The sequence below is a fragment of the Neodiprion lecontei genome, chromosome 6 (assembly GCF_021901455.1).
Source record: "Neodiprion lecontei isolate iyNeoLeco1 chromosome 6, iyNeoLeco1.1, whole genome shotgun sequence".
NCBI lineage: Eukaryota > Metazoa > Arthropoda > Insecta > Hymenoptera > Diprionidae > Neodiprion > Neodiprion lecontei.
The window spans coordinates 25,401,511-25,418,730 of NC_060265.1; the positions used below are offsets into that span (position 1 = coordinate 25,401,511).

The 17,220-nt window shown below is 32.7% G+C and overlaps 2 protein-coding genes across 7 annotated transcripts in view; one reads left to right on the forward strand and one right to left on the reverse strand.

Moving 5' to 3' along the window:
- The window catches only part of LOC107218216 (glycogen synthase kinase-3 beta), a 31,200-nt gene extending 24,097 nt beyond the window's left edge, over positions 1–7,103 (forward strand). For all 4 annotated transcript variants that reach the window (XM_015656020.2, XM_015656021.2, XM_046743331.1 and 1 more), the window contains exons 4-7: positions 786–896; positions 1,619–1,856; positions 2,035–2,228; positions 4,042–7,103. In XM_015656020.2, the coding sequence (XP_015511506.1) occupies positions 786–896; positions 1,619–1,856; positions 2,035–2,228; positions 4,042–4,422 (924 nt within the window). In that variant the 3' untranslated portion in view covers positions 4,423–7,103. The remainder of the gene's footprint in view (positions 1–785; positions 897–1,618; positions 1,857–2,034; positions 2,229–4,041) is intronic.
- Positions 7,104–13,211: 6,108 nt separating this feature from the next.
- On the reverse strand, positions 13,212–16,933 carry LOC107218226 (leucine-rich repeat-containing protein 58). Of its 3 annotated transcripts, none has more exons than XM_015656043.2 (5): positions 16,315–16,791; positions 15,952–16,168; positions 15,554–15,743; positions 14,830–15,008; positions 13,212–14,069 (listed from the first exon to the last, which is right to left on the reverse strand). In XM_015656043.2, the coding sequence occupies exons 1-4, from the start codon at positions 16,785–16,787 to the stop codon at positions 14,839–14,841; spliced, it is 1,050 nt and encodes a 349-aa protein (XP_015511529.1). In that variant the 5' UTR covers positions 16,788–16,791; the 3' UTR covers positions 13,212–14,069; positions 14,830–14,838. The 3 variants fall into 3 exon arrangements, with proteins under 3 accessions (XP_015511529.1, XP_015511528.1, XP_015511526.1); XM_015656042.2 differs by having other exon boundaries at positions 13,212–14,200; XM_015656040.2 differs by lacking the exon at positions 13,212–14,069 and having other exon boundaries at positions 14,317–15,008; positions 16,315–16,933.
- Between the last annotated feature and the right edge of the window lie 287 nt (positions 16,934–17,220).

Consider the following 17,220-nt stretch of genomic DNA (forward strand, 5'->3'; position numbering starts at 1 on the left):
GTTTAATGCAGAATCATTGTTATGTTATTTTTATAGAACATCTTAACCGCGACTAACCCAGTTTTTCATGTTGACGTAAGTGAAACGGACCCAGTAGTTCGAAAATCCTTTTTATAAATTTGCCCTAGGTCTTGATGCTTCTTACAACGAGGATATTGAAACACTTCTGGACTTAATGTTGGATCTAGAATCTAATGCGCTTTGCTAGTTATAGAAAATTATCATAATTTATCGTTTATAGTCTACATTTAATGGATAAGAACCCTAGGAAAAATGTGAATTCACGAATGCCAAATGAAAACTAGATTTTCAGTACAGAAATTACCATTTTGCTTATTCAAGAAAACACAGTTTAGTAATACGATGTTCCGATACCTGTGTTTACAGGTAATTTTATTATAACTTGGTAGCATTTACCACTTCCTGCTATTTATTACACTTACTAATGTGGATTGTACACTTTATTTCCTATTAATTTCATTATTTATTTTGCTTTTATTTTGAATATGTCTACACTCATAACGTTGTGATCACATCCTATTTACTCAGAATATCTCGAGTAACCAACGTAACTTGATACAATAATGATGATAATACTGATAATTTTAGGCTTGATTCAAAATACAGCATAGTTACACGTGCTAGTATAAACAATGCAATAACACATAATGGAAATAAATTTGAGTGATATTACATAATATTTGAGGCCCTATGGCTGCGGTAACAAATTTGAATTCAACCAGAATATATTATTTAACAAATACATGGTCTTTATTTATCTGCAGAAAGACGAGGTGTATCTCAATCTAGTGCTGGAATACATCCCAGAAACTGTGTACAAAGTGGCCAGACACTATAGCAAAAGCAAACAAACGATACCCATCAGTTTCATCAAGGTACGTTTAACTCCAAGCTTCTCTTATCTTACTCTTTTTTTAGCGATTATTGGTTAGTATCTTATTAATTGTCCAAACATTTTCACACTTTTCTATTTTAAGTTTGCTAAATGAACCTTTTATGTTAATATTTATTGTGAATCAATCAGGCTATTTTAAAGCAAACGATTGCAATTCGGAAGGTAGAAATTTAGCATTCTCACTGCGGCCTAAATGAATAAGTGAAAGTACATGTCAAAGAACCTTGATAAGAAAAATTATGCAGCTGCACATTCCATCTATACTTTATTTATGATCGATTAATTGACTAATAGATAATGTTCTTCAAACAATCTGTTTGGTGCTATGTTTGCAATTAGCGTACGTGCAATAAACTGATAACAAAACTTGATAACTTCGATGATAGCCTTTCGATATCTCGTACTGGCATTATTCTGCGACGCAACTGAAATAGTATAAAATATACTTTCCACATGATAGTCATGATAATAATAATATTGATAATCAGCGAGATGACGGCATGAATGCTTACGTAACATAATTCTTTCTATATCTACAAACACGTGTGTTGTGTGATTTTTATTTGCTATTTTTTAATGTACACAAACGTAAAATTGCACGAAATATGTGCATACTTTTATGAAACGTCTCTGGAGTATTTTACAGAATACTTATTTATAAATGAAAGCCGGATCTTGATGATGTCAATTTTTTAATTTCAGCTATACATGTACCAGCTTTTCCGGTCATTAGCATACATTCATTCGTTGGGAATATGCCACAGAGATATCAAACCGCAAAATCTTCTTTTGGATCCGGAAACGGGCGTGCTTAAGCTCTGCGATTTTGGTTCAGCCAAACATTTGGTTAAGGGTGAACCAAATGTATCCTATATTTGTAGTCGCTATTATCGTGCACCAGAACTCATTTTCGGTGCAATTGACTACACCACAAAGATTGGTAAGTTTAGTTCTTTCATTTTCTTACGAAGGGTTGAGGAAAGTGAAATAAAAAATATTTTGCAAATCATGGATGAATGCATGATATATAAATAATGAACATTCCTAGTTATAACCATAAACATCAATAATTCATATGCTACTATGATGATCACATCCTTTTCTTTTTGTGATTGAAGATGTATGGAGTGCAGGCTGTGTGCTAGCAGAATTATTACTTGGTCAGCCAATATTCCCTGGCGATAGTGGCGTCGATCAACTTGTCGAGATCATAAAAGTTCTTGGCACACCGACTCGTGAACAAATCAGAGAAATGAACCCCAACTATACAGAATTTAAATTCCCTCAGATCAAGTCACATCCCTGGCAAAAGGTATTTTCTTTTACATCAATTTATAACTTTATGGTACAGTACAAAATGTTTTTGGAACGTCGATCAGTGTTGTATAAATATATGAATAAGAATAGAAGAAGTAATCAAGGGTAATATTTCTTCGAAAGTTATTATGAAACTGGCTATCGTTTATCATTGTCAACTATCAAATACGGTAGAAAATTGGATTTCTGTGCACAAAATAACTTTGATCAACTTGTCTAGAAGCCTGACCAGGTGAATCGACTTATACGTGCCTCTAAATTTTATTTCAACGAAATCTACACAGTACGTATATATGTGGTGTTTTGAACATTGTGAACAAAATACTTGAAGCATCACATTTACCTCATATGCACACATCAGGTATTGTATTTAACGTCATGATAGTCATAACAGACATAGAACATCAAATTAATATAATTGTCTATACGTACTGCGTTATGGAATCGACCATTGTTCAAGTGCACTTTGAGAAACTAGTCGATTCTGCATGGGTAAAATCCTTTGTTAATCATTGTTGATCAACCAAAACTTGTACTCGTGGTTACAGTTAATGCTTCAACGAATGAGCGCGCCTAAATGTTCGACCGAGCACCAAAAAATTAGAGTAAGTGATATATCTTGGAACGTGTTATGGCTGTAATGAATTTCTTCTCCTTTTTTTATTTTATTCTTTTTTTCTATTCTTCTCATTTTGCAAACTGGAACTAACAAAATACAGCTAAAAAATATGAATACTTCTAAGCGAAGCAATCGCAGCTAACACCACTAACCCTGATGTATCACGTGTAGTGTCTTGCAATCGCTAGCAAGTATAAAAATATCACTTACTCTAATATTTTGGTATATCTGTTCTACACAATAAACAAATTGAGGACGAATTACGATTACTTGAACCCGTTCGGAGGTCTTCTGTTGCACTGAAGCGAAGACCTCTGAATTCGCAGGTGGTCTGTGCTTTAAGTACATGTATAGTTAGCAGTTGTTCAAAATACATACAGATAGAGCTATAAATTATTGTCAAATATTATTTTATTTGTAAGTGAATATTGATGGTTAAGCTAGTCCAAATTAAAAGTATCTGACTCTCTATGTAACAGCTGCTATAAGTGCTCTACCTTTAATGATACATTGTGTGCAGGACGCGTATGATCACGAATGAATTTTCAGTGTATTTAAAACACAATTTAATACTGCTACACTCAAACACTACAATGCATTACCAATATTTGCTGCACAGTGTGGCTACTACTCACGACACAAACTCATAGTAATGTCAATAGTACAGCTTTGTCATAGCCTCGATTTACTTTGGCAAATGGCGAATGTTGGACCAGTATTACTTCGTAGTTGGACCACAAGTTGAGTTGACTGATACTTCGGTGTAAAGTCATCATTCAGTTTTTATAGAAACGTATAGGAGCAACTCGAAACCTTTTTTTTTTTTTTTTTCGTGGTATCAATCTAGCAATATGAATAGTCGACAAGAATCGTCTTTTCTCACAGTTAAGCTTTTAGTTTCAATGCTTTTTCAAGTAAACAATACTCATTTTACTGAGGAAAAGCAGTTGAATGGAATAAATTTTCATTCCGATAAAAACTAAACAAAATTACAATTCCACATACTTCAGTTGAAATTTCACTTATTATCTAGTTTCCTCCTCTACGGATTTTACATATATAAAAATGCAGTGCCCAACCAAACTGAAGGTGTAATTTAAATCCGGAATACTATGTTATGTCATTGGTAGAAAATTAAGGATTCGAAATGTGAATCATATCTTTTCATAACGAATTCTTGGGTTTTTAGGTATTTAGGGCACGTACACCGCCCGAAGCAATGGAACTTGTTGCCCGACTTCTAGAGTACACGCCATCCTTGCGAATGACGCCCCTGCAAGCCTGTGCTCATTCATTTTTCAACGAATTGAGGGAGCAATGTACTCGATTGCCAAATGGTCGTGAACTTCCACCTCTTTTCAACTTCACGGAACAGGAACTGCAAATTCAACCAACCCTGACTCCTATCCTAATCCCAAAGTACATGCAACCATCGGATAATCCTGGTGCCCAGTCAGAAGCTACTAATGCAGCTGCAGGAGCCAGCGGTAACTCTAGCGATAATAGCGCAAACATCAGTACACCGACCACCACACAAAACACGGACCCAAGCCAGTCGAACATGGCTTAGAATTCATTTTTTTACATTTTAAAAAATTAAAGAAATTATACTAGAATACCCTGAAAATAACTTTGAGAGCTTCTGAAGAGGATGTATCATTCTAACATTCTAAACTGAATCGAGACACTCTGCGCAGTTCCTCCTGGACTATTGTACAGTTTTCATCAAGCTTACACTCTTGATTTTTTATACACTTAATCACATTATGTTCACACAGCTCAGACTTTTAGTATTTTCTTGAACAGCAATTTATATAAAGTATTAGTCCGGCACTGGTAATGGAAATTGGTACTAAAATCGTGTTAGACGAATTTTACCAAAGTATAAGGTTTCTCTAAAATATTTCCATGTATGGCTTCGCATTGACAAGTTCATACGATTAACTAACTAGAGTTCTGAAAAATATTCTTACATATAATATTCTTTATTTTGTATACACGAACCAATTGAAAGCTTCGCTTTTAAATTTATTCATGTGTCTTTGCAAACTCTGACTAAATGGCTGAAAGCAATTTAACAGCATTAAAATTGAAAAAAAGAAATTAAGTTGTGAGTAGAATATTTGAAAGAAACTGTCACGAATTGTATAAAGTCCAGGCAAAAGTTCTGTTGCCGCTATGGAATTAGTCTACAATATGGGGACTGGTTAGAACTAGAAGCCTCTTCCGTCAACGTAAAAAGCAACATGTTAGTTGAAAATATGTAATCTAAGATTTAGTAGCAAAAATATTGCTTGCATCGTCTTTTTAAGTAATTACGAAGCTAGCTTGAAAAAAATGCCAGTCGGATTGAAGTACACGCTACATTAAACTCTCATTACGATAAGTACATGACGTTTCATTTATTACAGACCAAGAACCATGGTTTAAAAGGAAAAGAAAAAGAGCCAGAAAAAATGTTGTGCTGGTAAAAAAGTTTTAGAAGGTAGAGAAATACTAAAATAATCGTACGATATTCTGTACCAAGTGAAATATCCTGTACATATAATACGTGTAGTAGTATTTTTAATTTTTGTGTTCAAACTTTAACACATGTGATTACTACAGATAATATTATAAGTGTGTTTCATTCAAATGCTCGAAGTGTGTGCGAACGAATCGTCGTAAGACGATATTTGAAACCTTAAACACGTATTTCTAACATGACTAGAGAGAACTTAGACAAAAATGTTATCAGCTAATTATATTATTGTCAAAGTATAGTTGAATAGAAAGTGCAGCCATATTAAAATGAGTTTCCAATTAAATTTTCATGATACGAACTGCATACTTGTAAAGACGGTTTCTCTTTCGACTTCCATATTTACCATATTTATTCTGCTGATTGTCTAGATATTTCTTCTCTCTTTTGTTTTTTGTTTCTTCAATTTTTGTGAAAATTAGCTTACATTGAAAATATTGTTCCCTGGTTGGACATATACTTGGAGACGGTTAGTAACGTGGATTTTTCATTTTTTCTGATCGATATAAATTATCTGACGAAAGGGTAAACAGTTACGTTTTTCATTCTTACTTAACTTTTCAAACAGTAAGCTGTTTTGCATTTTGTTCGTATCTACACGATATATACTGTTTAGTATACCTACAGACATGCATATCATAATATTGCAAAGAAAAGCTGCTGATAATGGGAATTGAGAAAGGTACGTCTGTGCGCGAGGCGAAAACATGAAAACGTAAATAGTCTTTGACGTGTATTGAATATGTGGGAATTTCACTGTTCCATTATTGCATTAGACACGTCGCAGTTTGGCAGAACGAGACTACAGCATCATGAAAGCACATTTTGGTCGTACTCATTTACTACAGATGGTGGATAAACCATTGTTGGCAATAATATAGGAATGGACGTACCTGAACCGTTGATTTCCTTCTTTAAAAAGAAGAAAGAGCTGACCATTCGTTTTAGAATTTTATAAATGTTGATATTTCATTAAGTTTTCCATGATTGCTCCGTTTAACGATACGCTATAGTTTTGATTCTAAATTATCGATTAAAATCAATATTCAAAATTAACAACTTTTGTACTGCAATCTCTGGTTTACAATATTCACCTACTCCGATTGAAAAAAAAGTGAAATAGCAAATCGTAAGTCGACATGTGTTGCTTATAACATGATAATGGCATTGAATTGCCAGTTTTAATAATTTTACGTAAATAATTTATTTATCTTAGGACTCTGTTTATTATACTTAAATTTTTCAACAGGCACAACTAAAAATAGAAGTTGGTCCATTCTCAAAACGTCATACTTTGATTATAATAAGTTATTTCGTATTTCAGGCGGAGAAAAACATTAAATTCAAAACCGAGGAGGTCAAATAACGCTGTGAATGGTAATAAGACACGAAGTTTGAATCGCACGCCTTAACAGATTGTTGATTATTTATCGTAATTATTATTGTGAATAAATAAATTGATTGAATTAGCTCGATTTAATCTAATCTACCTTTAATTCTAGATGTCTAGGATTTTTTAATGACTAATGACTGCATTGAGAATAGTGTGGATATCCGAACCTACTTTCGATCAACGATTCTTACCAAGCAATGTGTTCTAATATGAGTAGTAGTTTTGCATTAGTGTTTTGAGGCTTAAGTGTGAATATTTACAAAGTGAAACTTAGGTGACACTGAAGAATTGCTCCTAATCGTATGACGTATAAATAAATCCCTTAGCATCTTTCGGACAACTGCATTATTACTGGTTTTGATCCACCCTACAGTATCCCAACTAGTTATCTAGCCACGGTATTACTGCAATGCAGTCATCATTCTACAATGTTCCAGTTGCAAACTGGTTGGAAAAAGTGGCTAAATTAATTAATTTCTGGTCTCTGTTGTCTTTGATTTTTCAAAGCTCGTGGCAACACTTCAATCACACCAATATGGATAAAAGAGGGCGGGAGGAAGGAAGGGCGGGGGGGAGGGGGGGGTGATATACCCGTGTAATATAGTGAAAGTCTAATATTGTACACTTATACGTATATAAATATATATACAATATGTCTATCTCTCTAGATTCGTATCTGTATATTATTTATATATCTATATTATATTACATTAATTTAAATAGCAAAGGTATGCAAAATAATAATTATAAGGATAATATTATTATTGTATAAAAAAAAGGAAAAAAAAAACTAAAAAATGTGGATAGAAAGGTTAATTCTTATTAATCCTCACCATATGGCATTCTCACCTGTCATTCATAGTTTCGTAACATAGTTAAGTGTAATTAATGTTCATTGTTAATGTTATGCGTGCATGTATATAATAAATCTGTATTGTATATACATGCATGTATAAATGTATACGAAATTATAATTCGTGTCACATTAGTTCTGACCATAGGCTGCTTTAAGGTAAATAAATTCATCATTATAATCAAAACTAATATCCAAATTGTCATGAAAATGAAATATCCGAGGAAGTATGTACCTATGCATCAATATCCTTCCTCAAATAGATTAACCAATCGAACTTTCTAATCTCTGAACAAGATGTGCCTTGTTTCACAACACACATCAAGTTTATAATGCGGCTTGTCAAAAAGTTTTCTATCATCATTTCGCTTTTGAACACTGTCAATTTTCTCCAATAATGGATCAAAACACGTGTGTCAATCCAAAGCATGCACAATTCATAGCACTTACACATTCTCTGAAAGTAATATAGTTCTGTCGATCATATTTTCGCCCGGTTGAAGAAGAATGCTTTGGACTCGTGTTATATGATCGTGATGCCAGAAGAGGAAGTGTATCTAATTATAAGAAAGGATCATTGTAAAGTAACACTGTGTATATACCTATATAAAAATGTCATGTTGCTGTTTCGAAGATTGCCAAACAAACGTGGATTCATGGATATTTTTAATTTTCCGTACACTTGTTTTTATGTTTCGCATTTCTACTATTGCCTGACAAGAGCAACGCACTGTTGTTTATATGCCTTAGCAATTGTCCCGATACATGGAAATGTATCTAGATATCTTTTTTAAGAAAAAAAAGAACTATCTCAAACAATTGCTAATGCTTGACAAATACTGGAGTACCTATTGACGAAAGATGATTTATAACTTGCAAATTGTTAAGAAAAATATTATCTTAATATGTCAAAAAATACGAAGTATGAAAAAAAAATAAAAATTAAACACGATCGCTAGCTATGAATAACTAAAATAGTCTAAGCGGCTTCGAAATTTAATGTGTAAAGGACAAAAACTGCGCTAGAACATATACATTTTTTCACCACTATGATACCCTAATTAAAAGTAAATATTCCTAATCATAAATTTATAGAATTACAGGTGTGAACTTTCTTTCAATTTGTAATATTTTTTCTTTCGGTTTTTTTTTTTTTTTATTCGTTCCATTTTGTTGTTAATGTAAAAGAAAAGTACACATCATACATATACATATATATACACATATATATATATATATATATATATAATATATATATATATATGTATATATTTAAGAGTAAGTTGTAAGTTATGGTAGTGCTGAATTTCTTTTAAGGTGCCGATTGTTTGGAAAAATATAGGGATGAATTTTTTACGATGCTGACGTGATATAAACTGAAGTTTTCTTTTTCTTCGTTTCCTTCAGGTCGACCAATTATTTACTTGTATAATAGCTTTTCACCAGGTTCATGGAGAATTATAACAAAAAAGTTTTCATATGTTGCATAGGGATGTCAATTCCTAATTTCTCATAATAAAATAAACTAGACGTTAATAACGAAGGAATGGGCAACCCTGGCAACTTGGAAAAATTTTAAATATCTACCTAGGTATATCAGGAGCAACGTACAGACGTCAATATTGTATATATATATATATATATATATATATATATATATATATATATATATATATATATATATATATATATATATATATATATTGATGAAAGAAATGCATTAATCGATGAAAAAAGTGGGAGAATTATCTATTTACTTGCTATCAATCTCATATAAATAACTATATAGAAAGCAGGTTCACCTAAATTCAAGATTAATTCAAGATAATTCAAGATTACGCGATAATTAACAGAAATTGCGTGGTGTAAAACTTTAGTTCAGAACAGGTTGGAATACTAATATGTGACTAATTTTTTCAAAGTTGAAATAAAAAAGAATATGTTGTATATGTTGAATGTGTTATAATATGTTGACATAAGAGCAGGCAAATTTGGAAGCAGTATGTGTTTTTCAATTCATTTCTGCTTGTAAATTAATTGAAATTTACTTATGATTAAGATTTGTATCTATGTCTGTTCGCTGCTACTTGCCACACAAGGAAAATTAATTTCAATAGGATTGCTCGAGTAGTAATGTTTTAAAATTCAAATTTATCATTGAACTGCTTTATGTAAAATTGTTCGATCAACAAATTATTCAATTATAAATAATTGTATGGTCTTATGCAGCACTGGTCATATAAACGATTTCATCTTTATTGTTTGCTTCTGATCTATTTGCATGTGGATATGTGTATTCAAATTTTGAAAGAAACGAGAAACTGAATTCAAGATCTTTGAGACGTGGTGATAACTAATATTCGAATAGTTTCACTTTATTACATTTACTTTAACGTTTAACAAAATTCAATGAACATGGTGATGATTCGTACATTTGAATATAAATTATGTAAATCAAAAGAAATGTATCGCATAAAAATTGCCCGTCGTTGTGCAGACACATTTAATGGTAAGTCTGTTCAGCTTATTTGCATTTTAAATTGAAAAAAAAAAAAAAAAATTTCGAATAAGATGTAGGACTAAGATATTTAGAGGGTTCAGCGGTGGGAATGAAAAAGAAAATTGTACAAAATGCTACATAAATAATAATAATTATTATTATCAAATAATTAGCCACACTTGAGAATGTACCGGTAAAAAAATTGTTGAATATCACATATATGCCGCGTTGATTAACATGAGATCGCAGAAACTTTAACGGATGGTCATTGGAATGATTGGTGCACCATGCAACAGCTACTTGCTAAATCTGCGCACTTTTACGGTTTGGAAAATTTTCAAACGAAATTATACGATATTGTGCTCGAAAAACTATTTTGTTTTATACATAAACAGTCTGAATAGATTTTGTATCACAATATCGCTGTCGGTATTTAATAGTTTCTTTTCCGATACACTTGCAATTAGATTAAACATAGGTGATACTGTCATACTATATGTGAGTAGTATACTTGAGGAAAACGAGAATACAATATTACGAAAAAATATTAATTATATTGGCAGTAGGAATCGCTGTATACTTTATCACTATACCAATACAATAATAAATAGAGTAAAAAAAAAATAAAAAATTAAACTTAAACTACAAGACGACAGATATGCATACAAATATATATATATAATTATGTATCATATATTATTATATATATAAATAATACACCATAAATACACTCAACACGTTACTTTAGATCTTGAATATAAAGATTTCGTAATATACTTCAATTGTCTACTTAGATTAACCATATCAGAGTGATGGATCAATCGGGTTGTACTCTTTATGCATCATCTCTTACATGCAATATTTCATATTTATTATCCGCATTAATTTTGTATAATACTGCACTTCAGTTAAGTTCGATGCGCCGTCTATCCGCGAAATATGTACCGTATGTTATGGTCGAAAACATGTTATTGCGTTAGGTAAGGGAGGATTGGGAAAAAATTGACCAGTTCATTAAATGTTTCAAAAGAAACGCGGTTTTATTTATTCTATGAATTTCTTGTTCCATATTGCATCATATCAGAACTGGCCGCACTCGCTAGTATAGAATTGGTATATCTATAAGGTGGAATGTATGCGTAAGATTTACAGACCGCAAATGAATATGTCATTCCATTTCATGACACCTGCTTCTACACAAGCAAAATCCAGTATCCGATGCTTACAATTAATATTAGAACTGCGCTGTATCCGTTAATTACTCATCAGCTTCTAAATGGGACAATCCATTAACTCCTGCACTTTCTAACGTTCTGTTCATCTTTTGATTACAATAAGAACGGCTTAAAGATCATCGTTCTCTTTATCTTGCCAATAAGATATTGATGCCAATTTTTTTTGGGATCGAATGATTTCAAATATGCGACAACGGTAGTTTCGAGGCACTGATCTCAGTGAAAAATGCCAAAAAACGAAAGTTTTCGCATCTATTGTAATAAATTGTGAAATATCTCGCAGTGCAATTCGAAACGATCATCATTATTTTAAATACTGATTTACGTAGACAATGGAAATATATACCCATGCGCAACGTACGTATAACGTTAAAAACACAGAAGACAAGTGTACAGCTTCGTTGTTATTAATAAATGATACAATTCTCACCTATACTTTTTGATATTTTCAAACAAACGCCGAAAGAGAAAGTTACCCGTTACAGAATGTATGCTGGATCTAAAGTTGGTGATCTAATCGTACTAAGAGCCAAGCGCATCCTAAGATAGAATTAACTTATGTTTTCTTTTTAGTGTTTTCGAATTTTCTTTACTGACCTTCGAATAGAATAAAAAGAGTTCACTGAAATTTGAATTCGAAAGGGCCTTGGAACGATTAGTTCCAAATGCCGCGCCGATACCATCCTCTTCAGAAGTCCGTTATTTTGAAGTTTTTCAAAATGCTTGTAAGACCTTAGAATTGCTCGAAAATGATCTCACAGTTGCAGATTTTTCACAGGTGATTGTGAAATTTGTTGCTTATGATATACCTTGCAATCTATGCTCGAATATTGCGGCCCTGAAACGAATAAAAAAAAAAAATAGAACTAAATTTCAACAAAACAAAACAGTTTAAGATTAACGTAATGGGTTCAGGGGTTCAGTTATTATCAATACTGTCTGTTGTTATCTCGCGAGCGACGCCACTATTTATGTATATTTACAATATTCATTGCTTTTAAGATTCAAAAATAAATATTATAGAAATGATATTTAAAAAATTCGCGAAAAAAAATCTTTAATGTTACTTGTGAATGTATGATACTAGAGAAATTAATAACATAGGATTGCATAAAATAACAATTACTATAAAATAAGCCTATATAATATGTTTAAAATAAAAACTTCGACAAATAGCGAAATATGAAATATATAAGTACCTATACGATAATTTTAGTAACTATTCTTCTTATTACCATTACTTATTATTATTATTATTATCAATTAATTAATTAATTAATTAATTATTACATGAATATAAATAATTATAAAATAATTATTTCGTTCCGTTTTTTTCAATGTTTCTAGTTTTACATGATACTCTGATGATACTGTAGCATACAATTAAATGTGTTACGCGGAAATTAATTGTCTCGATAGAGACACAACATGATATAATTATTACTGTACATTTTTTGTGGTTTATTTAACAATAAAATATTAACATCAATGTTAATAGGTATACAACATTCTATTGTCATAGGTACCTATTAACAGTCCCGTGATTTATCTGTTATTCGCAAATAATTGTGAAGATAACTTTATATAGTATGCAAATTGATTTGAAACTTCCGACCTCACAGACTTATTATATTTTAGCACGTTGTAACGATTTTGTACGTCAAAAATCGAAATTCTATGCCTTATCGCCATACACCTGTGAATTTAATGCAAATACTATAAAACAATAACGTTTTTACATCTAGAAAAGCTCATAGCACCCATAAAAAATAGTCGTAGTTCCACAACTCTTGGACTAACTCTTACTGTAGATAAAAATAATTTAATATCAACTTCATTGATTAAAAGCCAGATATGTATAGAAATGTATTTTGTTTATTGCTCAAGATTTTTATTGTACGGTCAATTTTAACTATGATTAACCATAATTTCTTCAATTTCACAATTTTCATGCTTTGAATACCAACTATACCTAGATGTATTTTTTATGAGGTAGCAATTAATAACGTTGACGAAATTCTTTAATACCAAAATTCATCATTTTACAATTCACTACCTGTGTGGCAATAATAATTTCAACGATCGGTGTTATTGAGTCATAAATATACCTTTACAAGGTGAATTGAACATCATAAGGAATTGAGGGTGTGTTCTGGTCGATTTCGATATTGGCGTATTTATCTCCGAATATCGAGGTCCACGTGTCTCAAACGTGAATAAGGGCTTAAAGGCCCCATTCTGCACGCAATTCCGAACAAAAGCAGTCCAATACATTCTAATTTCTTTATTATTGCGTCCAAGGAAATTGTATTAGAGTGTTTTTGTTAAGAATTGCATGTAGAATGGAGCTGTTAAGTTCTTAATCAGTATAAAGGTTAACAATTATGCATTCACTTTAAAGTGATGTAATAATTACCATTGAAGGTTTATCTGATACTTTCGAGTCATCGTCGGTAATGATCTTAAATTTTATTGTTTACATCGAAATTGTTAAAAAGTATGTCTGTATGTATGAAGGAAAAAGTTCATGATCGATCTTATCTTTTCACTTATCTCTTTTCATAAATATACATACATCATTGCAAGAATCGTTGATAATTCTACTATTTTACAGAGATTCGATACATAGATTCAAGAACTGTTGTCCACAAGTGAATATTTGTGTAGCAGAGTTGCAGTTCTTTAATGCTGCACTCCCGGAAATCAATGGGATTCCTACAAACATTACGGCAGAGGTAAAGTATTGTTCCAAATTCTATTGCACTCATTGAAATGTCAATTATTTTCTGTGGCGAAGTATTCACGCCCAACTGTTCGTTCTTTAGTCCAGTAAACATGTTTTCTAGCTAAATAAGAAAATAATTTTTAATTACAGAAATTCATTTGTGGAAATAATAGAACTGCAAGTAACGATGTCAGGCATGTTAATTTATTTTTCACTTTCTACTGGAACTGAACACCGTGATTGCATCCCGTGAACGCATTGAAGCAGAAATTGTGGCACAGGTAAACTATACCGTTTTTTTTTTTTATTTACTCCAGGAAGTTACATTGATCCGGTTTGTGTCAAACTGGCAATATTACAGTCTCGAAAATATTACAAGATAACGAATTGTTGGTTGATCTGACCGAGTGACCCAGATTTGTATTATCCTAAATATGTAACATTTTATAGAATCAGGCCGATCAACAAATAAACTGTGACCCAACGTATTATAACGAGTACAAAGTATCGTCCTGAATTTATGCATTAGCATGAATACATACATACGTACAACCGTTTGCAACTTATGAAACGGTGAATGTATAATATGGCACTATAGTTCGTCCCGTATTGAAAATTAATTGAGTGCAAATCTACGTCGAGTAAAATGATAAATCTATAATCATCAATTATTTTAGACGCTTCAACTTGCACATCTTTTAGTCGTGTGTTACAGCTTATTGGTAATCGTATTTAGGGACTTTTATATACCGGCAATCGTCATCCCAAGAGAACCTTCCGCATCATTACTCCGTTGCTATCTATTTTATCATCGTTTGATCTTGGATCAATGCACTTGCTGCTGCATAAGTATTGTAGTAACGGGACCCGATATTTTCCACAAAAGTCGACGAACTTGATGTGTTCAATTCTGTTGTTAAAAAATACACCTGAAAAATCAAACAACAGTTTATTACGTACAGCGTACAAATTGTTTTTATACCTGTAAATATCGATATGCATATTCTTAACGAATGCAAAATACTGGCATTATTCCTCATATAACTTTGCAAATTATGCATTTTGCTATGTAACAAACAACATTACTCATCCGAGTGCTCTTATGTGCAATTAATTCAGAGGCAGAATATAATTTGCTGCTCAAGCAGTACAACAAAGAAGTTCCGTAATCGGACTGAAAAAAAGACCGACGGATTTACTTGTGGGGTATATATACAAATTACTGCTGACAAGAGTTAAAAGATAATAAACGTTTCTTCGAATGTAAGAAATATACTTCGACTGCAAGCGTAATATCGGTCAATATTCGAAATGTTCGTAATTGGAAGATATAAAATGTGCAATATATGTTGGTCGAACTTGAGATTCGGATAATATTTGGGTTGTTCATCTACAACTGCGTTCACCGATTATTGTTGTCTGGAAATGAAATTTATTTATCGACGAAGCGTAAACCAGAAAGTATCGTTCGTACCTTTGCAATTTGGATTAACGCAGCAATGGCCGCTGTTTAGGTAATCGGTTAAATTTTTCGGTAAATCCTCTTTGCCGTAGTGAATATTATTAATTTTAATAACACGTGCCGCCAGTTCCAATAATGACGGAGGATCATGAGTCATGTCAGACACAAATCGAACCACCAAAGGATTGTCACGCAATGACAACTGGAAAAAAATCGAAAGTTCACAATCCGATTAGAACTTCAGTATAATGACATATATTTATAATTTCTTATTGTTAGTACGAATTATTTTTCTGTGGTATCTTGTTCTTCGTGCGACTTTGTTCTTTGCATGTAATTTTTCTAGAAAATAACACGACCTTAAGGTCTCAATTATGCATATAATACCTGATAATCGTGGAAATACAAACCTCTGTAAGGCAGCTTAGTGTTATTATTTCAGTAGGTAATGTTTTGAGCCTGTTTTTGTGCAATAACAACGATTTCAAGTTCTTCAAATTAGCAATCGATCCGGGTAAACTCTCGAGCATGTTATCGCATAGGATCAGTGCGTGCAAAGTTGTGAGTTGACCGAGCGTCGATGGAACATCGGTTAAACTATTTCCTCCCATCGATAGAATTTGCAATCTGAAGTAAAATCAATTTCTGAATAATTATTCATACGCGGGAATTAATATCTGATTATTGTATAAGTAAATTTTCTGCTTATTAATGGAGTTTATCTCCGTGCGTTAAAAAATGACGTATCTTTTAAAAGAGCCAAATGTAATTACCGTTGCAATTTCCATATATCTTTTGTGATCCTCGATATACCGTTGCCTCCAAGGTAGAGATATCGGAGTGCTGTCAGTTGTAAGACTTGTTCGGGAAATTCGGTCAATCGATTGCCACTCAGATTGAGTTCCCTCAGTGTTGAAAAAGCCTCAAATGTTTTCGGCAAGGAGTCATTGGACAGGTTGTTATTTTTCGCAACCAACGTGGTAAGCGGGCAATCGCTTAAAAAATCTGGCAGTTCGGAAAGTCCACAATTCGACAAGTCGAGCAGGTGTAAATTGGTGAATTTTGTTATGTTACCCGGTGCGTGATTCAATTGATTCTGATGTAGTAATATTGTCTCGACACTCTCGGGATCTTTTATAGATCCCAAACGTTCCTTCAGAGCATCCGAGTCCAACGAAAGATAAGAGAAATCCAAAGTTTTCGTTGGATTATCCGAATCACTTGAGTCCGACGTGTAATTATCCATATTTTACGATCTTTAATGTTTAATACTGGCAATGTATGTACCTCCAGACAATTTCGCGTGTAACTTCTCATACGTATGTGTATTTGAAGCGATTTCGCAACTCCCCGGAATAAAGTATAAGGTAATGATGATTCCCGGCACGCTGAGAGGGAACTGAAACCAAAAGCTACAGCTTTAAGTCTTTATCCGGTCATTTTATAAGCCAGTCGCCAGTTTATCACTCCGTCTCATCGGCTCATCATGTGGGAGAGTGACAAACAGGCACGGAGTGGAATTAGACCACCAATAAGGCTACTATCTGTTATCAGCTCTTGGAATAAAAATTCAATCAACATACCGACCAACGGAAAGCCTCGAACACTGCCCGCGAAGCACTGCACACTTGTTTTTTTCCCCGCAGTTCGCGGAACACTTCGCCGCGTTCAAGCCGACT